This window comes from Hyperolius riggenbachi, chromosome 7, assembly GCF_040937935.1.
Source record: "Hyperolius riggenbachi isolate aHypRig1 chromosome 7, aHypRig1.pri, whole genome shotgun sequence".
Taxonomy (NCBI): Eukaryota; Metazoa; Chordata; class Amphibia; order Anura; family Hyperoliidae; genus Hyperolius; species Hyperolius riggenbachi.
Genome location: NC_090652.1, coordinates 114742954 through 114762757, shown reverse-complemented (window position 1 = coordinate 114762757; position 19804 = coordinate 114742954). Strand labels below are relative to the sequence as shown.

Here is a 19804-nt window from a genome sequence, read left to right as displayed (position 1 = left end):
CCATAAGCGTCAGACCTTTAGTTCCTTTTTTTTTTTTTTTTTTTTTTTTAATTAAATGTCCTTAGAGGAGCTGTTAGGTATAAATAAACACATATATCAGTAGCTAAAGATTGGCTGTACTTACATTACATATGCATTTCACTGTCCACGTTTGGATTTCACAGAATTTGTATATAGTATATGCAGAGATTGATGCTCCTGACAGCTCATGGCAGGTTCCATGTTTGTCTGTCAAATGTGTCCTCATGTCCTGCCTGCTTCCTGATCACAGATGAGCTCGTACTGAATAACACAGTGTGCAGTGAATATTAATGAGCCATGTGGCTAGGAACAATAGCTGACTCCTGCAGTGTACTCTGCCCAGAGATTTATCAGTGCTACGCGCTGGACTGATTACAAGCTGCTGTAACCTCTCATTAGCAGCCGAGGGGAGGGCCCCAGAATGCTTTGCAGTATAGTATGCGGCTTGCGTCCTCTTAGGTCTAACAGCTTTTCTGATAAGCCCACATCAAAGGTAACTGAGATTTTTATCTTCACTAATGGCTTTTTGGCTTCCTTCTAAACTGTTTAACACAGGAGAATAGAGGTTTAAATTAGCTTCTGCAGCCTGACAGTTGCTCTTTAAAAGGAACCTGAGGTGAGAGACATGAGGGCTGTCATGTTTGTTTCCGTGTAAACCATGCTGGTTGCTTGGCAGTCCTGTATCTTCTGGCATAATAGTAGGAGTCAAAACCCTGGAACAATCATATTGCTAATCCAGTAAAGCCAGAGTCCGAGCTCCTGATCTGTATGCTTTCACAGGGTCTGTGGCAAAAGGTATTGGAGACACCGGATCAGGAAGACTGCCAGACAACTGGTATTGGTTAAAGGGAAATAAATATGGCAGCCTCCATTTCCCTCGCGTACCCTTTATTATATCCAGTGGTTTGGGAATTTGCATCCAAAGCAGCATCAGAACATTGCTTAGGAAGTGCCTTTCTGAAGATTAACAGTTGAGGTACAATATTTGAAGGTTAGAAATGTGATCAAGGCAAGTAGAACTGACTCAAGCTCTACCTGCAGTACATAGCTGGAGTGGCCTTGTCCTGCTTAGCAGCTTAAGGTTAAAAAGATTCCTACACACAGATAATTCTGCAGCCGAGTAGGAAAGAATAACCAAGCCTCCACATATTCCATGCCAGCGCTCAGTCAGGATTAGTGCACAGAATGGGCCAGAGGTCTGGTTGTGGTGTTTGTTAGTTTTTTTTTTTTTTTTTTTTTTTTTTTTTTATTCTTTACTCCTCCGCAAGCAGAGGCTGGAATTTGTCACCATTTTAGTATGCAAATATTTACCAGTCAAATGTGCAATTTCCCTTTTTACTTCCCCCTGTTTGTGCTTCTGACCGTACTGATCTTCCAAGAGTGGAATGTAGCCAACTTACTAATGTTTCTTTCTTTTCCAGCTGGTTAGCATTGGCTCTTCCTATAACTATGGAAATGAGGACCAAGCAGAATTTTTGTGTGTTGTCTCAAAAGAGTTGCACAACACCCCGTACGGCACAACTAGTGAACCTAGTGAAAAGGCGAAGGTATGATCTGTTCAGCTGCTATTTTTCAATAATGTTTTGTAATGTAAGACTCTCACGTTCATTTAGAAATGGCATATTGTAGTCAATTCAGTAAATTCAGATGCTTTTTGACTTTTGTTTTGGTACAGAATATTTATGCAGGGAGGGGGGGGGGGGGGGGGTTGCTGGCAACCTATACTATTGTGGAAGCATTGTCTATTAAAGGGAACCTAAACTGAGAGGTATGTGGATTTTTCCTTTTAACCACTTGCCGACCGCACCATGCAAAAGTGCGGCGGCAAAGTGGCATGCCCAGGATCACGTAACTCCAATTGGCGTTGGGTCCTGGGACTTCAGCTGGTTGTGGATCGCGCGCTGTGATGCGCGCACATCCGCCGGCAATAGGCTCCGCCCACCTGCCGGCCGATCGGAAGCACCTCGATTGCTGCTATAGAAGCGTATAATACGCTTTGTAATGTATACAAAGCGTATTATACAGGCTGCCTCCTGCCCTGTGGTCCCAGTGATCAAAGGACCACCAGGGCAGGCTGCAGCCCTCCCTGTCTGCACCCAAGCACACTGATTTGCCCACCCCCCCAGACCCCTGTTTGCACCAATCACCCATCAATCACTCCCTGTCACTGTCAACGCTATTTTTTAGATTAGGTCCTAAACTGCCCCCTCGGGGCTCCTGATCGCCCCCCCCCACCCCCTCAGATCCTCCCCTGTGTACTGTATACATCTATTCTCCCCTGTAATCGCCTGTCAATCACTCCCTGTCACTGCCACCCATCAGCTCAGACCCTAACCTGCCCCTTGTAGGCACCTGATCACCCGCCCACACCCTCAGATTGCCCGCAGACTCACCCTCAGATCTCCTCCGAAAGTGCATTGTTTACATCTGCTCTCCCCTCTGATCACCCATCAAACACCCTGTCACCACCTGTCACTGCTACCCATCAGATCAGACCCTAATCTGCCCCTTGCGAGCACCCAATGACCGGCCCACACCCTCAGATCGCCCTCAGACCCCCTTCCGATCAACTCACCAGTGCATTTATTGCATCTTTTCTCCTCCCTAATCACCCACTGAGACACCCATCAATCGCCTCCTGTCACCACCTGTCACCCCCTAGCACACCTACCCATCGAATCTGGCCCTAATTTCCCAACCCCCCCCCCCCCCCCCCCCCCTGCAGGCTTCTGATCACCCGGCCAAACCCTCACCCGCTCCACCGCAGAGACAAAAAAACAAAAACAGTTATGCCACACAATACGCAACCGCCAATCCAAGAAGCTACTATGCCCACCCTTTCCCATGTTTCCGAACGTAAAATTTTTTTGGGGCCTTCTCCTTTAACATGGGTCTAGTCAAAAAGAATGTATTGCAGTCTTCTTGGTCTACGCACCCAAAATACATCACATGCCCATGTTCTCTGCTGCCATGTCCAGGTCACGATTTGAGAACATTCTGCGCTTCCTGCACTTTAGTGCCAATACAACCTGTCCTCTAAGAGGCCACCCTGCTTATGACCGGTTTCACAAAATTCGCCCCCTCATAGACCACCTGTCGTCAAAATTTGCAGATGCTTCTACCCCTGAACAGTCATTTTGAGGCATTTGGTTTCTAGACTACTCCTCACGGTTTTGGGCCCCTAAAATGCCAGGGCTGTCTAGGAACCCCACAAGTGACCCCATTTTAGAAAGAAGACTCCCCAAGGTATTCTGCTAGGTATATGATGAGTTCATAGAAGATTTTATTTTTTATCAAGTTAGCAGAAATTGCTTTTCCTTTTTTTTTTTTTTTTTTTTTTTTTTTTTTTTTTCCCTTTCAAAGTGTCATTTTCCACTAACTTGTGACAAAAAATAAAATGTTCTATGAACTCACCATACACCTAACAGAATACCTTGGAGTCTTCTTTCTAAAATGGGGTCACTTGTGGGTTTCCTATACGGCCCTGACATTTTAGGGACCCTAAACCGTGAGGAGTAGTCTAGAAACCAAATGCCTCAAAATGACCTGTGAATAGGATGTTGGGCCCCTTAGCGCACCTAGGCTGCAAAAAAGTGTCACGTGATATTGCCGTACTTGGGAGCATTGGTATGTGTTTTGGGGTGTATTTTTACACATACCCATAACCCAACATGGGAGAAATGGCTCTGTTAATGGACAATTGAGATTTTTTTTTTCTATTGCACGCACGCACGCACGCACGCACACACACACACACACACACACACACTTCTCCCACCCAGCATGGGTATGTGTAAAAATACACCCCAAAACACATTATACTATTTCTCCCGAGTACGGCGATACCACATGTGACACTTTTTTGCAGCCTAGGTGCGCTAAGGGGCCAAAAGTCCAATAAGCAACTTTAGGCTTTACAGGGGTGCTTACTATTTAGCACCCCCCAAATGCCAGGAGAGTAAACACACCCCACAAATGACCCCATTTTGGATAGACATCCCAAAGTATTCAGAGAGGGGCATGGTGAGTCCGTGGCAGATTTCTTTTTTGTTTGTCACAAGTTAGCAGAAATGGAATTTTTTTTTTTCTGTCATTTTCCGCTAACTTGTGACAAAAAAAAATCTATGAACTCACCATGCCTCTTAGTGAATACTTTGGGGTGTCTTCTTTCCAAAATGGGGTCATTTGGGGGGTATTTATACTATCCTGGAATTCTAGCACCTCCTGAAACCTGACAGGTGCTCAGAAAAGTCAGAGATGCTTCAAAATGGGAAAATTCACTTTTTGCACCATAGTTTGTAAACTCTAACTTTTACCCAAACAAAAAAAAAATCCAGTAAGTGTATATTTATTGATCAAAGACCTGTAGCACAATGAATTTGGACAAATGTATATAGAAATTTTACTTTGAAAAATGTCAGCACGGTTAACTTTTTTTTTTTTTTGACAGAATTCATGTCTTTTTTTGATGAATATAATAACTAAAAATCACAGCAGCAATCAAATAGCACTAAAATAAAACTGTATTAGGGACAAGAAAAGCATGTAAAATTCATTTAGGTGCTAGGTTGTATGACCGAGCAATAAACCGTTAAAGCTGCAGTGGTTTGAATGGAAAAAGTGTCTGGTCCTTAAGGGGTTTTGACTGCAGTCCTTAAGTGGTTAAACAATATCAGTTGCCTGGCAGCCCTGCTGATCTCTTTAGCTGCAGTAGTGGTTGAATCACACACCTGAAACAAGCATGCAGCTAATCCAGTCTGACTTCAGTCAGAGCACCTGATCTGCATGCTTGTTGAGGGGATGTGGCTGAAAGTATTAGACACAGGAGCAGCAGGAGAGTCAGACAACTGGAATTTTAAAAATAAGAATCCATATTATTCTCAGTTTAGGTTCCCTTTAAATTCTATTATATAAAATCTCTTAAATTCATACTGGGGACTCCTGATTCTAGCAAGCAGTATGCCCGACAGTGTTTGGCATACTGCTCAGGAGGGAAATGCAGAGAGGGAGACTAGCAGACTTTACACCATGGGGGTAGCTAAAGAGGTTCCTGCAAGTACCTTTCAGGTCAGTCACTTGTGATCTAGCATGATGGATCACGGATGTCCTCAGCCATTGCTGCAGCAGTCTACCTCCTAGATTTTCCTGATTTGGAACAATTTGATCAAGAGTTCTGGAGGCAGTTTGGTTACAGGAGGGGGTATAATGGAATTACCTGCATAGACTTGCCAGTTGTCCTTCAGATGGTTTAGCCTCTTTCTGATGTATCTGGTTATAGACATTAGCAGCAGATTATTGAAATCTAAGTTGTGAAGTGGGGCCTCTATGGATTGGACTTCTATTTTCAGCATATTCCATAGATGCAAAATTGAGGCTTTGGGATCAGAAGAAAATCTGACACTGGCTGGGCTGTACAGGTGCAGTGTCTTATGTGACGGAATGACTGAATGGCGTATATGGTGTGTCAGGAGGGGGCGCGACATGCAAAACGAAGCCTTAGCAGTTGGCCAAGTTGATCTGCCAGGCAACTTGATGGTGGGGTTTGTGGGCTTCTGTACACACACTTGACTACGGCTGATGTGGATCGGCCTACTTTAGTCGTGTATGTAGCTTAACTATGTGCAATAGTTTTTTTAGTTTTTTTTTTTTGTGTGCAAGAGTTTGTGTCCACTTTAACAGTTTACTTGCTTCTTAAGATCCCAGACATATTGGCCATTGGGACCAGGGGGGGGTTTGGGCACTTTACACAGGTAACACTGTCAAGCTTATGCTGATGAAGACACAACACAAATAGTAGCAAGTTTAATTATACTTTTTAGCTTTTTCTACACAGCTGACCGTGTAAGATGTCACAATTTGTTCATATGTTGCATGTGTGAAGTCCTACAGCTTTGTAACTGCATGAGTAGAACTTTTTCTGGTCATCTTTGTTTTTCTCACTAACTTGCATGATTTTTCTTTGTCGCCTAACTTTCTTTCCTTTTCTTTGCTTATGCATGCTGCATGCTGGTACAGAGTGAGGACGAAGAGACGGATTATGATATGAATGATTCAGATTAAATGTTTATTAGCTGGTGAGCACTAGCTTCCTGAAACAAACTGCTCCCCCAGGCTGCCCCTGACCTATCCCTGTCCTCCAGTGTCCCAGTTACCCTGTGCTCTATAGCTTCCCATAGGGAAGAACTGATCCACATGTGTACTGTGCTATGTCCTTGTGTCAATGGACCCTTCTTTCAATAAATGTTATGTAACTGAACTGTTATTATGCTTGTCTGAGGCCATTCTTCCCTATTTCGCAATTGCAAAGCTGCATTTGTTGGTAATCATGTGATACCCAGCATAATATGGCAATTTTCTTCTCTCCAAAGCTTCAGTATCTTGCTGCCCACCAATCTTTGGTTACAAGCAGAAGTGTATATTAATCATGCATGTTTGTCATAGCTGTACCAGGTCCTTTTTGCTGAATGTTACATTTCAGTGTTCTCCCCAGAAATCTGTTCCAGCTGGGTGGCATGAAAAAGTAGCCGGGTGGGGTGCAATTGGGAAATGCAGGGCCGGTGCAACTCTGCTGAACCCCCTTGGCGTTATGATTCTTTCTGAATCTTGGGCTCTGAAATCTGTGCGGGTTTTTTTTTTTTTTTTGGCACCCTTTCAGACCCTAAAACCTGGAAAATAACACTGCCAGGGAGATCTGGCAGCAGTTCCAGCAATCACTCGCCTCCCTGGCTCCAGCGCTGCAGTTTTCCATTCATCCTCTGGGTGGTGCTGAAACCCTAAAGTGAGATGATTACAGCCAGCGATCTCACCAGGAGGAAGCCATATCTGGACTAGCATGACAAATCCCCTGGCCCTGTTCCCTCTAGTGCAGGCATGGGCAAACTCGGCCCTCCAGCTGTTAAGGAACTAAAAGTCCCACAATGCATTTGCCTTTGTTTTGCAAGGTTTGAATGCAGGATCAGCATCTTTATCACTTAATACACTCAGACCAGTTGCTGTTGAAATTTGATTTTTATGGTGACAATACCGCTTTAAATGAAATGTGTACCTGGGATTGTCTGGATATAGTAGAGGGAGCATGGGTTCTTAGAATGTACTGTGATTGAATGGTTGGCCACATTTGGTGCACTGACCTGTTACTCTTATTGGAGAGTCCATTGGTGCTACCAGCCCTAAGCTGCCAAGAGACTCAGTTGTTGCATAGCCTGTAGTCAAGCTGGTGTCGGGACTGCTTTGGGGTGGGGGACTTCTTGAGTCCAGAGTCTAAAGATGGGCATACACTGGTCAATCCGGCGGCCGATTAGCTGCCGGATCGACTCCCGCCGCGTCCCCGCTCGTACGGGTGGATCGATTACCACTCGTCCCCGCTCGAGCAGGGAATCTATCCGGCAGGTCATTGGACCTGTCAGATATTATCAATCGAGCCATTAGCGGCTTGATTGATGAGGACAAAGTCAGTGTATGCCCAGCATTACTCTAGACCAGGGGTCCCCAAACTTTTATTAGTCAAGGGCCGGGTAAACATACTTCAGGCTGCTGGGGGGCCGGACTATACATGAAATGATGTAAAACATTACATTGAGCCCAAGAAGTATAAACTATTACCTGTTAACAGTGTTGCTTGGGAATTTTCATCAGTCATTTCTGCATCGGACATGCCATTTTTAATTTCAAGAAATTTTCACGAAAACTGTTTTTTTTTTTTTGCGGTTTCCGCAAAAATTTGGAAAATCTATACCGAAAAAAATATACTTGTACTTCATTGCAGAGAAATGTTTACCACTTTTACTGCAAAAAGATTTTTGTTGCGAAAATGTACAAAAAAAACAAAATGCAAAAATTAAAACACATTTTCGCTGGAATTTTTAGGAAGCAATCGAGTTTAACATTATTTTCACAAATTCATGCGAAAAGATTATTGGCATTTTCGCTCATCACTAGGGCATACACTCTGCACTTGCTGTGTGGATGGGAGGTGCCAGCACTGCGATTCTATTTTGCAGGCTGCCAGAATTTAGAGATGCAGTGGACCGCATCTATAAGTAATACATTTTGAGTCGAGGGCCGGTGATAAAAGCCTTGGGGCCGCATTCGGCCGGTGGGCCTTATTTTGAGGACCACTGCTCTAGACACTAAAAGTACTTGGAAAAAAAATCATTTACAGGAGCACCTGGACAAGTTTTGAAGAAAACCTTAAAGGGATACTGTAGGGGGGTCGGGGGAAAATGAGCTTAACTTACCCGGGGCTTCTAATGGTCCCCCGCAGACATCCTGTGCCCGCGCAGCCGCTCAACGATGCTCCGGCCCCGCCTCCGGTTCACTTCTGGAATTTCTGACTTTAAAGTCAGAAAACCACTGCGCCTGCGTTGCCGTGTCCTTGATCCCGCTGATGTCATCAAGAGCGCACAGCGCAGGCCCAGTATGGTCTGTGTCTGCGCAGTACACTCCTGGTGACATCAGCGGGAGCGAGGACACGGCAACGCAGGCGCAGTGGTTTTCTGACTTTAAAGTCAGAAATTCCAGAAGTGAATCGGAGGCGGGGCCGGAGCATTGGGGAGTGGCTGCGCCAACACAGGATGTCTGCGGGGGACCATTAGAAGCCCCAGGTAAGTTCAGCTCATTTTCCGCCGACCCCCCTACAGTATCCCTTTAACTTATTCAAAACCTTACAATTTTCTGTGATGTCATTTAGGTGATTAGTAACACTTTAAAATTGCATACTTATAAATAGAAGGGCTGGCTGACACCAATAGCAAATTTGTGTGCTTTACAATGCACTCAGATTTTGAAAATCACTTGGCTAATGTAACCTTATGAGGGTGTTCCAACTGCATTGATTTAGTTAAAAAACAAATGCGCTGCATGTAGCATTTCATTTTTTTGGAGAGATTCGGCTTTAATGATGTGCAAAAACAAAATCCTTCATTAAAAAAAAAATTGCTCTGAAAATTGCAATTACGGTTTGGTTGTGTTTTCTGTCAATGTTGTCACAGTAGGCAGGAGAGTATTCTGACAAGTTTTTTTTTTTTTTTTTTTTGGGGGGGGGGGGGGAGGAGGAGGAGGAGGAGAAGTGCTCGTAGGCAATAAAAAAAGTGCACCACCAGCCTTCTGTATTTTTCCAGTGACCTAGTGGTCAGAGCGTCTGTCCAGTACTCTTATGACAGTATCTGTAAAAATGGCTTGTGTGGGAATCAGTCCTGCAGTGACTAGGCAATTGACTTGTGGCTGTTGGAAAGGTGACTGGTTCAGGCAGGCCACTAGAGGTGAACAGGAGGATAGATGCTAAGGTAAAACTGCTACCATGCTAGTGAAAAAGTGTACTACTGCAGTTGTATTGTAGTCACAGCTACAGTAAAAGCATGCTTGCACTATTACTACTGGGACATCATATCCATGCACACTTCTGCAGATAATGCATTGATTTTCTATGTCTCAAAAGGGTAGGTGTGGGCTTTTGTTTTTCTCTTCCCTGATGTACAGTAACCCTAGTCTGGTGGCTTAGTTAAGTGATATAACAATTTAGTGTGCTACCACTTTAAATGGGTAGAATGATGCTTGACTTCAGAGAGGTTGGCTTTTAGCTGTAATTTAAACATAATTGCTTATTCAGTAAACCAGAGGTTCTACAAATGTACAGCAATTGTGATTAGTATAGTTGTTTGCGAGTAATGGAAAGTGCCCACACAACGAGATTTAGATGTTTGTCAAATCAGGTATTTGCCAATGCAAGGAATGCAGGGTTTCTTCTAGAGCAGTCTTAAAGCAGCAGGGGCAGCTATACTATGCCAGGAAACAAAAACACATATATAAGTAGATAACTACTTGTTCTACTTGCAGGACATGTGTATTGTACTGTCCACGTTAGGCTTTCAGGGAATTTTATATAGTAAGTAAATGGAAAAGGCCTACAACAGAATTCTTTGATCCCCTCTGACTGAAGCCAATTATGATGTCTTTTTCTCACTTTTTTTTTCTCTCCTAGTCTGCAGTGCCATAGCTAGCTTGATTTGTAAACATTTGAGCCCAGCAAGATCAGATTTCAGCACCCTGAACTGCCCTCAGCCAATCAGTGAGGAGCAGGAATATAGGATGGGTGAGATGACAAGCTTCCTTTTCGTTGGCAATGTACCAAGATTTATTACAGCAGAAACATTTGTTTAGATTTGGGTGCTTGCAATGCAGGGTGAGCTTCCAGGCTGTATAATGAACACAGTGCAATGGGTAAATTGAATTTGATTTTGTGGCCGACAATCCCTTTCTAACATTAGTAGACTATTGAAATGGTGAATGAACATTGACTAGATCTAGGTGTACGATTCTTGTGACAGAAGGGTGGCAAGTTTTATAAATGAAGACTGATCATTTCTCAAGGGGTCTGGAGTTGTCTTGCTAATGAACGGTTTTCTTGTCTTTCAGATCTTGCAAGAACGAGGTTCCCGAATGTGAAGTATTTTGAATAGGGTTTCCTGTACAATTTTATTCCAAGAAAAGAAGTTGCCACCATGAAGAGCCACCAGGAGAATCCTGCTTTAGATCCTAGAATTTTGTTGGCCTAATTTTTTTTTCTTCCCTCTCCCCAAAAGATTGTATTTTGGGTTGAAGGTTCAGTGTTTAAGAATTGTGTGAGTCAGGATCTCCTGTTAAGTGGGTCTACTGTATATTCTTCCAACCCCTATCTTATTTCCTTCTTGCTTCAATATTTTTATTGTGTGGCATTGGTGTTACAGAGAGGCTAACAGTCTGTACATCCAATGTGCGACTTTAAACTGTGTAACACTACACATTGACCCACAAAGGTTCACAAAGACCCAATTTGGCCACAAGGGGCAGGCTGCTCTTCCCTCTTAGAACCTCCAGTAGTCAGTCCCACCCCACCAGATATCCATGAAGCAGTTTCTAGTAAGGTGGGGTCCATGACAAGACCCAAAACGTATCAGCAAAGGGAACGCGGAACATGTCATGTGTATTCTGCACTTGTCTATTGCTGCAAATGGTTTCTTCCTGAGAAACTTTTTCTTCCTTGTCAGAAACTGAAACAAACTTTTTATTTTATATATTTTTTTAAATGGTTTTTGTGATGTAAATGTGTCATATACTCTTCCTAAGAAATGAATATAGACTGGCAAACTGTATCTACGTAAAGGCAATTAATTTGTTTTTCCTGTTGCAGGCTAAATTTAAGCTGTTCCTTTTAACTGATTGAAGTGCAAGTCTGGTAGCCCTATTCTGGTTGCTTCAACAAAGCCGTGCAAAGAGCAATGTTGTGCTAAGGCCCGCGATACATTAAGTGAAGGCCTACTAAGAATGCTTTTAGCATTGTACCGAATGGCCTAGCTAGCTTTGAGCAATATTGCTTTGGTAATGGCTGATATTCAGGGTTTTCAGCTAGATCTGGAGCAGCATCATGCCTATTGCTGGAAAGGTCATTCACTATATTGTGAAGACCTTTTGGCAAACTTGGCGCTTTTAATTGCCATTTGTCAAACTTGCGTATCCCAACTAGGTTTCAGTTGACTACAGTCAACTTTTTGAGCTGGTTTTCTTTGCTACAGGCTGCTATACTACATATAATAGATCAGGGGTGCCCATTGGGTAGATCGTGAAGGACTTCTTGGTAGATCCCGACCCCACTACATTTTCCATTCTGTATATACAAGTGTGCTCCTAAAATTGTACATAGGTAGATCATTTTGACTTGCTAATTTTTCAAAGTAACTCACAAGCCGAAAAAGTGTGGGCACCTCTGTACTAGACAGTGGCTTTTGAAACAAGCCCTTACTCATGTGATGTCCCTTTCAGACGACTTGGCCCTCTGTTACCTTACGAGAAGCAAGAGTCGGTCGCATATTGGGTTTGTGCTTGTAAGCTGTGATGGTGAAGAGTTTTCTCAAGCAGTATATATTTAAGAACCCCATTTTGTCTGTAGCCCAAAACACTACACCAGTGGATGAGCAACCATTTTCCTTGGTGTCCCTATTCCAGTGCCAGCACCTACCTCCTCAACATGTCCTATGGAAGTCCAAACAGGTGGTGCTGCTAACTGAATATTGGTGATGGTCGTGACTAGGAGAAATACTGGAGAAGCATGTGATTTGTTTGATCGGCTGCTAGATTTGCTGTCAATCAGCTCTGATTTGTTGTGATTGCATTCTGCTTTAGTACATGCTCATGAGTAGCAAATCATAGACTTGCAAATCTATCACCTGATTAAACTGATCACATGCTTCTCCATGAGTTCTCCTAGACATCACACTCACTACTGAAGATGCAATAGCTTTGTGCTGATTTGGATAAGGGGTGTCTTCCCTGCACATTTGGGAATAAAACGGGCAATGCAGTTTGTGTTCCTAGTCTGGATATGAGCACCTTTCTCATTTGGAGTGATCACTAATTTAGGAATTGCAATTGAAAGTGCATATCTTCACTTTCACAAAGGAAACAATCCTTATCCCTCCTTAGTTTGTATTTTAATAAACTGTATTGCACAGACATGCCTGTGATTGCTGTTGTGTGTTCTCTGGTCACTGCAGTAGCTTTAAAAGTTGAAGCTACCTTGCCATGGCTGTGTTGGCTGTTAGTGAGGTGGGCATCCCTGCAGATTGGTAGGGTTCTTTCTCCTTGTGGAATAAATGTCATTGCAATACACCCAACAAAATAGCTTTGGGCAAAGTGTTGCATAAACTTTTACTTCCTGCTTTGTGCAGGCTTGTGAACTAATGGGGCAGGTGATTCTGGGTATCTCTTCACTGTTTCCAGCACGTTTAAGTTACAGCAGCTACACCCTTAATTTGAAAGATATACTTAATGGTATTCAGTTGCTAAATGGCTTGTGTAGTAGTGATTTATGTAACATTTTTGTACTAAAATTGAGTAATTCTTAATCTGAAGTTCTTGTTTAAAGCAGACTTGTAAGGTAAAATGTTATAACTGACCTTTTTGGTTGCATTAAACACAGCCTGTAAGGGTTAATGATTGCTAGGGATAATCAATGTTATGCACATTTTACTGAGTTTATGCAAATTTATGTAAATGTTTATGCAAATATATGCATCTTGAAAATGGCCTAATCAGTTTAAATATTGGTGGGACTTGATTGGTGCATTTTCAAGCTACATAAATATGCATAACAATTTACATAAATTTGCATAAACTTGGAAGTATTTGCATATCCTTGATCCTACCTAATGTTTGCTCACAAAAACCGAACACTTGATGAAGCTTTTTGACCCCCATTTGATGTGTGCAAACTTCTAAAGCACTGTACCTCTTAACATGACCAAATCTACAGAACTATATCTGATCAGATTTTCCATTGAATTTACTGGCTGAATTCTAATGCCTGCATGTAAAGCTACAAATACACTGTTTTGGGTATCCGTAACTCATCCCTGTACATTTGCTCTGGCTGAGCTCTACAGTCATGCTTACTTGGCTTTTGCCCTTGCAGTATGTTGTGTGCCGTGGGGAAGACTAACTGGATTAAGTCGTCTGACAGTCTCTGCCTAAAATGGCACATGTCTGGTTATCTGGTTGATACATGTCGTAGTACCTATAAAAGAAGGTATACTCTAAACTATCTTGCACTATAAGGCCTGGAACCCACTACCAATTAGCTTTTGCCATGGGTGTAGGTGAGACTGACTTTGAATGCAACACTAACATTAGAATGCTGGCTGAGATGTTTGTCAGTGCGTTTCAAGCTGGCTCTTCTTACAAGAATCCAATCTGAGGAAGGCTTTATAGCCGAAAGCTAAAGGCAGCCGTAAGGCGCCTTGCCGGGCGATTAACCATCTGATCATTCTCTAATCTGATGAAAATATGTGCCGCCAAGTGCATACCAATCGGTAAAGCGACCAATCTTTGGCAGAAATTGGTTACATGAATCTGTCGGACATGCTGCAAGATGTATGGCCGATTTACTTGATTGGGTGTGCGGTGGTAACGGTGAGCAAGATCGGGACGAATGCAATGAAACCCCTGATGTTGCCCAACCTAATGTAAAATGTGCCCAGTGCACTATACATTACCTGTCTGTCTGTCCGTCGCTGGCTCTGGGCGCAGTCTTGGGTCTATACATGCACCCCACACATGGATGCCGGGGTTCACGTGTGTGATGTCAGACATGCAATCATGTGGGTTATGTGTATGGGCCAAGGTCTGCACCTGGAAGCAAGGATGTTATGGGCAGGTAATGTATAGTACACAGAGGGGCATGTTAGGGGGGGGGGGGGGGGAGTGTCACAAGGTCAATTCTGGATTGATTTCAGCATGAAATTTGAAATTGATCAGGAATCATCCTGCAGTGTATGGGCAGCTGACAGAGCTCTCTAATCTGATGAGATTTGTCTCTTAGCCAATCTAGCGCTGATGGGCAGATTTGACCAACTTGCCAGAAAAGGTGGCCATACAATAGTGTCATCCTGATTCAAAACTTTTTTTTTTTTTTTCTACAAAAGGGAAGGTATTGTAATGTTTTGCTGCCGAGCCTCATTTTCCATGGAAAAGGCGCGGTCCTCTTCAGCATAGCTGTTAAAAGACAACTGTAGTGAAAGGTATATGGAGGCTGACACATTTCCTTTTAAGCAATACCAGTTACCTGGCAGCCCTGCTGATCCTCTGCCTGTAATACTTTAAGCTTAAGACCCTAAACAAGCATGCAGCAGATTAGGGGTTTCTGACATTTGTGTCAAATCTGACAATATTAGCTGCATGCTTGTTTCTGGTGTGATTTGGTCACAACTGCAGCTAAATGGACCAGCTGAGCTATTAGGCAACTTGTATTACTTAACCTCCTGGGCGATAATCCCGAGCTGAGCTCGGGGTATGTCGCGCAGGAGGAGTTCTCAGGCCCTGGTGGGCCGATTTGCATAATTTTTTTTTGTTACACGCAGCTAGCACTTTGCTAGCTGCGTGTAACTTCCGATCGCCGCCGTGCCACGCAGCCCCCCCTCCCCGACCCCTTGCGCAGCCTGGCCAATCAGTGCCAGGCAGTGCTGAGGGGTGGATCGGGACCTCCTTTGACATCACGACGTCCATGACGTTGGTGATGTCATCCCGCCCAGTCGCCATGGCGACCAGGGAAGCCCAGCAGGAAATCCCGTTCTGAACGGGATTTCCTGCTTACTCTGATCGCTGAAGGCGATCGGAGTGGGTGGGGGATGCCGCTGCACCGCCCAGGGCTCGCTACATAATTTAAAAAAAAAGTGCTGCGCCCCCTCCTGGGCGATCTAATTGTATTGCCCAGAGGGTTAAAAGGAACTAAATATGGCAGCCTCCATATGTCACACTACAGTTGTCTTTTAAGGTAGTGCAAAAGGACCTCTGCATACTAATCCCACATTGCCCAGATCTAGATGTTAATATTGAGTTGATGGAAGGTCCGAGCTACATGCAAAAGGAAACGGAGTTTACAAAATGTGCAATTCATTAATTTTCTAGTATCTTTTTGCGGTTTCCTCACTTGGCTTGCTCTTCTATGTAGAGTCCATGTTTTACTTCCCGCACACATGGTTTACTTAGCTGGTATCTAGAACTATTCCCGGAGTGTCCTCACTGTGTGGTATGTACCACAGTGTATCTGCATTTCTTTCCTAATCCACCATGCCTGTGGGGATTGCCGGTCCTCTCTTCTGTGCGGTTCGCTCTAGTGAATTGCTTGTGGTGTTCGCATCGTCATGACTTCATTAACACAAGCTGGTCTCTAGGGATAGCCACGCACAGTGGTGCTCTCACGAGTAATCGCTCATGATTCAAATGATGGGCGCAGGTGTGCGCGGCGGGGATCCTAGGGGTTAATTACCCATAATTCCACCATCCGCCCTGCGTTCTAAACAACTTGCACGCGTCCTATTGGTCACGTTGCAATCCTCACACTAGTGCACTTCCTACTTACGGCTTGAAGGAGGAAGTGCTCCAGTGTGAGGCTTGTAACGCGACCAATAGGGTGTGTGCAAGTTGTTCAGAACGCAGGGCAGACTGTGGAATTATTAGTAATTAACCACTGGTATCCCTGCCACACACCTGCGCCAATTAAATATTTGAATCACGAGTAATCACTTATAATTACTCGTGAGAGCGCCACTGGCCAAGCAGAAGGGAAGAGGTCATGGCGCCCCACAGGAATGGCAGATTAGGTAAGCCATGTGGTAAATTGTGCTACACATAGATGGGGGACCAGAGACACAGGGAAGGGGATAGAGTGGACAGAAGGGGTACTATGCAGGGAATTCAGGACTGGTCAGCGGTTGGTATTGGCAGGCATTCATAAGTTGGGGATTTCCCACCAGCACCGTAGAAGATGCAGGGACTTTCTCCCCATTTTTTTGCCGGCCAATACGGTATATACGATCATCCAACTTGGCAGAAACCCATTCCCAGAAGTAGATTTTTAAGAGTGCAATTTCAAAAAAAAACCAAAAACCGATATTGCTATATTACAGACAGATATATTGGTAAGGTGGTTTATAGAAAACTGCTAGGATGAAACTATTGTCACTCGTAATGAGATTGCAAGCAAAGATAGACAGGATGTTTTATATGGTAGGTGTAATAGTGAGATTACTGACAATGTTGCTAATGGGTTGGCCAAAAGGCACAACTTTCAAGTTTTTTTTTTTATTTTATTTTTTTATTATAATGGATTTTAATATACCAGGCGATGACATCAAGAGAATTTTATCTACAATGGCATTTATTGCAGCTTGATCCAAAAGGTGTATAACAGGACCTAAACATCAATTGGGGATTCGCAGCGTTTTCTAAAGGAATTTCCTGAACGGCAGTTGCTAAGCCTAACTGCAAAAAAGTGTGCAAGAGAGTAGGGAGGCTGGCTGGTATCTGTTACTATTTTGGCAATATAACTGCCGTTCAGGAAATGCTTTTGAAAACCACCCTGAGCATTCTCTGAGGAGATGGATTAGTCCTAACCCTGTCAGTTCTGGCAGATTTTAACTGCTTACTTTTTCACTGGAGTGGTTCTTTTTAAGAGGTTTGTACAGATTGCACACTATTATATGCTCAAATTAAAGAGGCACTCCAGTGAAAATGTAATTAAAGTGCTTCATTTTTACAATTATGTATAAATGATTTCATCAGTGTTTGTCCATTGTAAAATATTTTAAATCCCTGATTTATATTCTGACATGGTGACATTTTTACTGCTGGCAAGTGATGTAGCTGCTGCTTGCTGTTTTGGCAGTTGGAAACAGCTGTAAACAGCTATTTCCCCACAATGTAACAGGGTGGACAGACAGGAAACTGCCAGAAGTATCTCGGTACTCACAGCTTCTCGTGGGAGGGGTTTCACCACAATATCAGTCATACAGTGCTCCCTGATGGTCTGTTTGTGAAAAGGCATAGATTTCTCATGTAACGGGGTATCAGCTACTGATTGGGATAAAGTTCAATTCTTGGTCAGAGTTTCTCTTTAAACAACTGAAATGCTAGGAATAAACTATTAACTCTTAATCCAGTTTTAATATAACTTTAAGTGACATTAGGTATGTGTGCTACGTTCTTCTGAACTGACATTCCTGTTCTGTATGTTTGCCAATCCCAGGTTGAATGAAGGTCCGTTTCCACTAGCATGTTGCATTCCCTATACAGTTTTTTTTTTTTTTCTGTTTTAACATGGAAATCTGTATGCAGCTATAAATTTGTTTTGGGGGAATGGATGTGTGCTGCAGAAATCTGCAGCATCCAATCCATATGTTTTCTCAATTGCAAATTCACATTCAGTGGAAAGGACTTTACTGGCATGCATTAGTTTCAATGTGAATAATTGCATTGTGAATTCCCACTTAGTGGAAACAGGCCCTGAGCTCCCCAATCCTGATCCTTTACGCACTGGCACCCTCATAGTGTGGCCCGTATCTGTTCTGTGCCTGATCAAACACTTGCTCCACAATTTGACATTGTACAGACTTGTGAATTTTATGTGACTTGTACTCTACAAATGTTACAAAGGGCTATACAATCTGTTTGAGTTACTAAAAATAAAACTTTGTAATGCAGTCAGAAAAGGGCTACTGTGTATAAATGTGTTTTCTTAACCATGAACATCTGTGCAGGTGCTTGTATGAATGGAAGGGGCTGTTATTTTTTTTTTTGGGGGGGGGGGTGTTTCCAACATACACTTGAACAATGACAAAGTGGGATGAACCTCCATACTAACTGAAAAAATAATTTCATTGGATGATTTATTTTAACTTGCTGTATATATTTGAGTATAAGTCTAGAAATATAAGTCTAGCTCACTTAATACAAGGAAAGAGGTTGACTTATACAGGAGTCAAGGTAGCTACCCTGTTTTAGTGTCCACTGTCAAAATCTTTGATTTTCAACTGTACTGTTTCTCTGCTAACAGTAAAATTTTTGCCCCAGTTCTTTTTTTTTTTTTTTTTTTTTTATATACCCAGCTTGGTTTTAATTCAATTCACCTTTTCACCTTTTCCTCCAGTTGGCACGGCACAGTTGGAGCAGTATATTCTGTACCACGTGGAGGTGATTCACAGGAATTGCCTAATGACTCCTTCTTTAATGATTCAAAGTTGAATAAGACAGCTGTTCAAGCAGAGGCATTGGATAAAGACATTTTTAGGAAACTAGTTGTGTGCTTATAAAACTGGAAAAGCCACAGGCTGATGAGGTTTTTTTTTTCTTTTTTTTTAAAGAACACCTGTAAGGAATGAAATCCCTTACGGGGGTTACTTATCTCAGGAGGGTAAGGATTCTGCCGTTCTCCTTGGCCAGCCTGATCCTGTGCTGGGACCTCTGGATAGAAGAAAAAATCCATGTTGCCACTGTGTGCAGGTGTAATTTTTCTGCTCTTGCTCCGGTGAAAATGGTGGACCCGCTTGGCCTCAGCTAGCTCCACCACACCCCAAATGGGAAGCTGCTAGTGGGAATGCTGAGATCTTCTGGGTCTTGACGCTGGATTCTAAAGATGCTTCCTCACTCCTCCACAGTAACTTCCTGCACCCACTATTGACTTCAGCATCTGCATCAGTATGTGCTTGGTTTCACTGCACAATTAATGATGTAGGGGAACAGCTATGGCTCTGTACTACTTCCAGGTTGCTGTCTCTCAGTAGCACACATGCCCTGGCCTGGTGGTGCACAACCTTGATGTAGGCCCAGTGCACACCAAAACTGCTAGCAGATCGTCAAAACGCTAGCGGTTTTGGGAGCAGAGAGCAGATATTTGGCCGGGTGCACACCAAGCGGATTTTGTATGCGATCCACCAGCCGCATCAGCCAGTGAAAACGCTTGGCTATTGTATTTCAATGTGTGGTGCACACCGGCGGTTTGAGTTTTTTTAGCAAACCGCAAACGCGCAGCAGGAGGTGCGTTTGCAGCTTGGCAAAAACCTCAAACCGCCGGTGTGCACCATCCCATTGCAATACATTAGCCAAGCGTTTTCCAGGCAGATGTGGCCGGCAGATCGCTCCAAAAACCGCTCGGTGTGCACTGGGCCTAAGTGCCTGTGGCCAGGCATGGTTTGTGACGTCATGCGCAAAGCCTGCAGGTGTGCAATCAAGGACATGCACCGCCAGGGCATGTGTACTACTGAGACAGTGACCCAGAAGTAGTACAGGGCTGTAGCTGTTCACCTACATCACTACGCATAATGTTTACAGCAATGGCAGCACCTGAATAAGATTGCCTAGCAGTGCTGACTGGTGCTCCTCTCTTGGTAAGCTTACAACTGCGATGTTTTAAAAAAATCACAATCTGCAGTTCCAAATCTATTCAGATTAGAGAGTGGATTTATTTTTGGAATTGAAG

The 19804-nt window shown here is 43.4% G+C and overlaps 1 protein-coding gene across 4 annotated transcripts in view; it reads left to right on the top strand.

Annotated features, from left to right (window-relative positions):
* The window catches only part of LOC137524552 (BTB/POZ domain-containing protein KCTD5), a 70786-nt gene extending 58279 nt beyond the window's left edge, over positions 1-12507 (top strand). For 2 of the 4 annotated variants that reach the window (XM_068244549.1, XM_068244551.1), the window contains 3 exons: positions 1443-1568; positions 6037-6095; positions 10435-12507. In XM_068244549.1, coding sequence (XP_068100650.1) covers positions 1443-1568; positions 6037-6081 — 171 coding nt within the window. In that variant the 3' untranslated portion in view covers positions 6082-6095; positions 10435-12507. The remainder of the gene's footprint in view (positions 1-1442; positions 1569-6036; positions 6096-10434) is intronic. The other 2 variants (XM_068244550.1, XM_068244552.1) reach the window with 1 other exon arrangement.
* The last annotated feature ends 7297 nt before the right edge of the window (positions 12508-19804 follow it).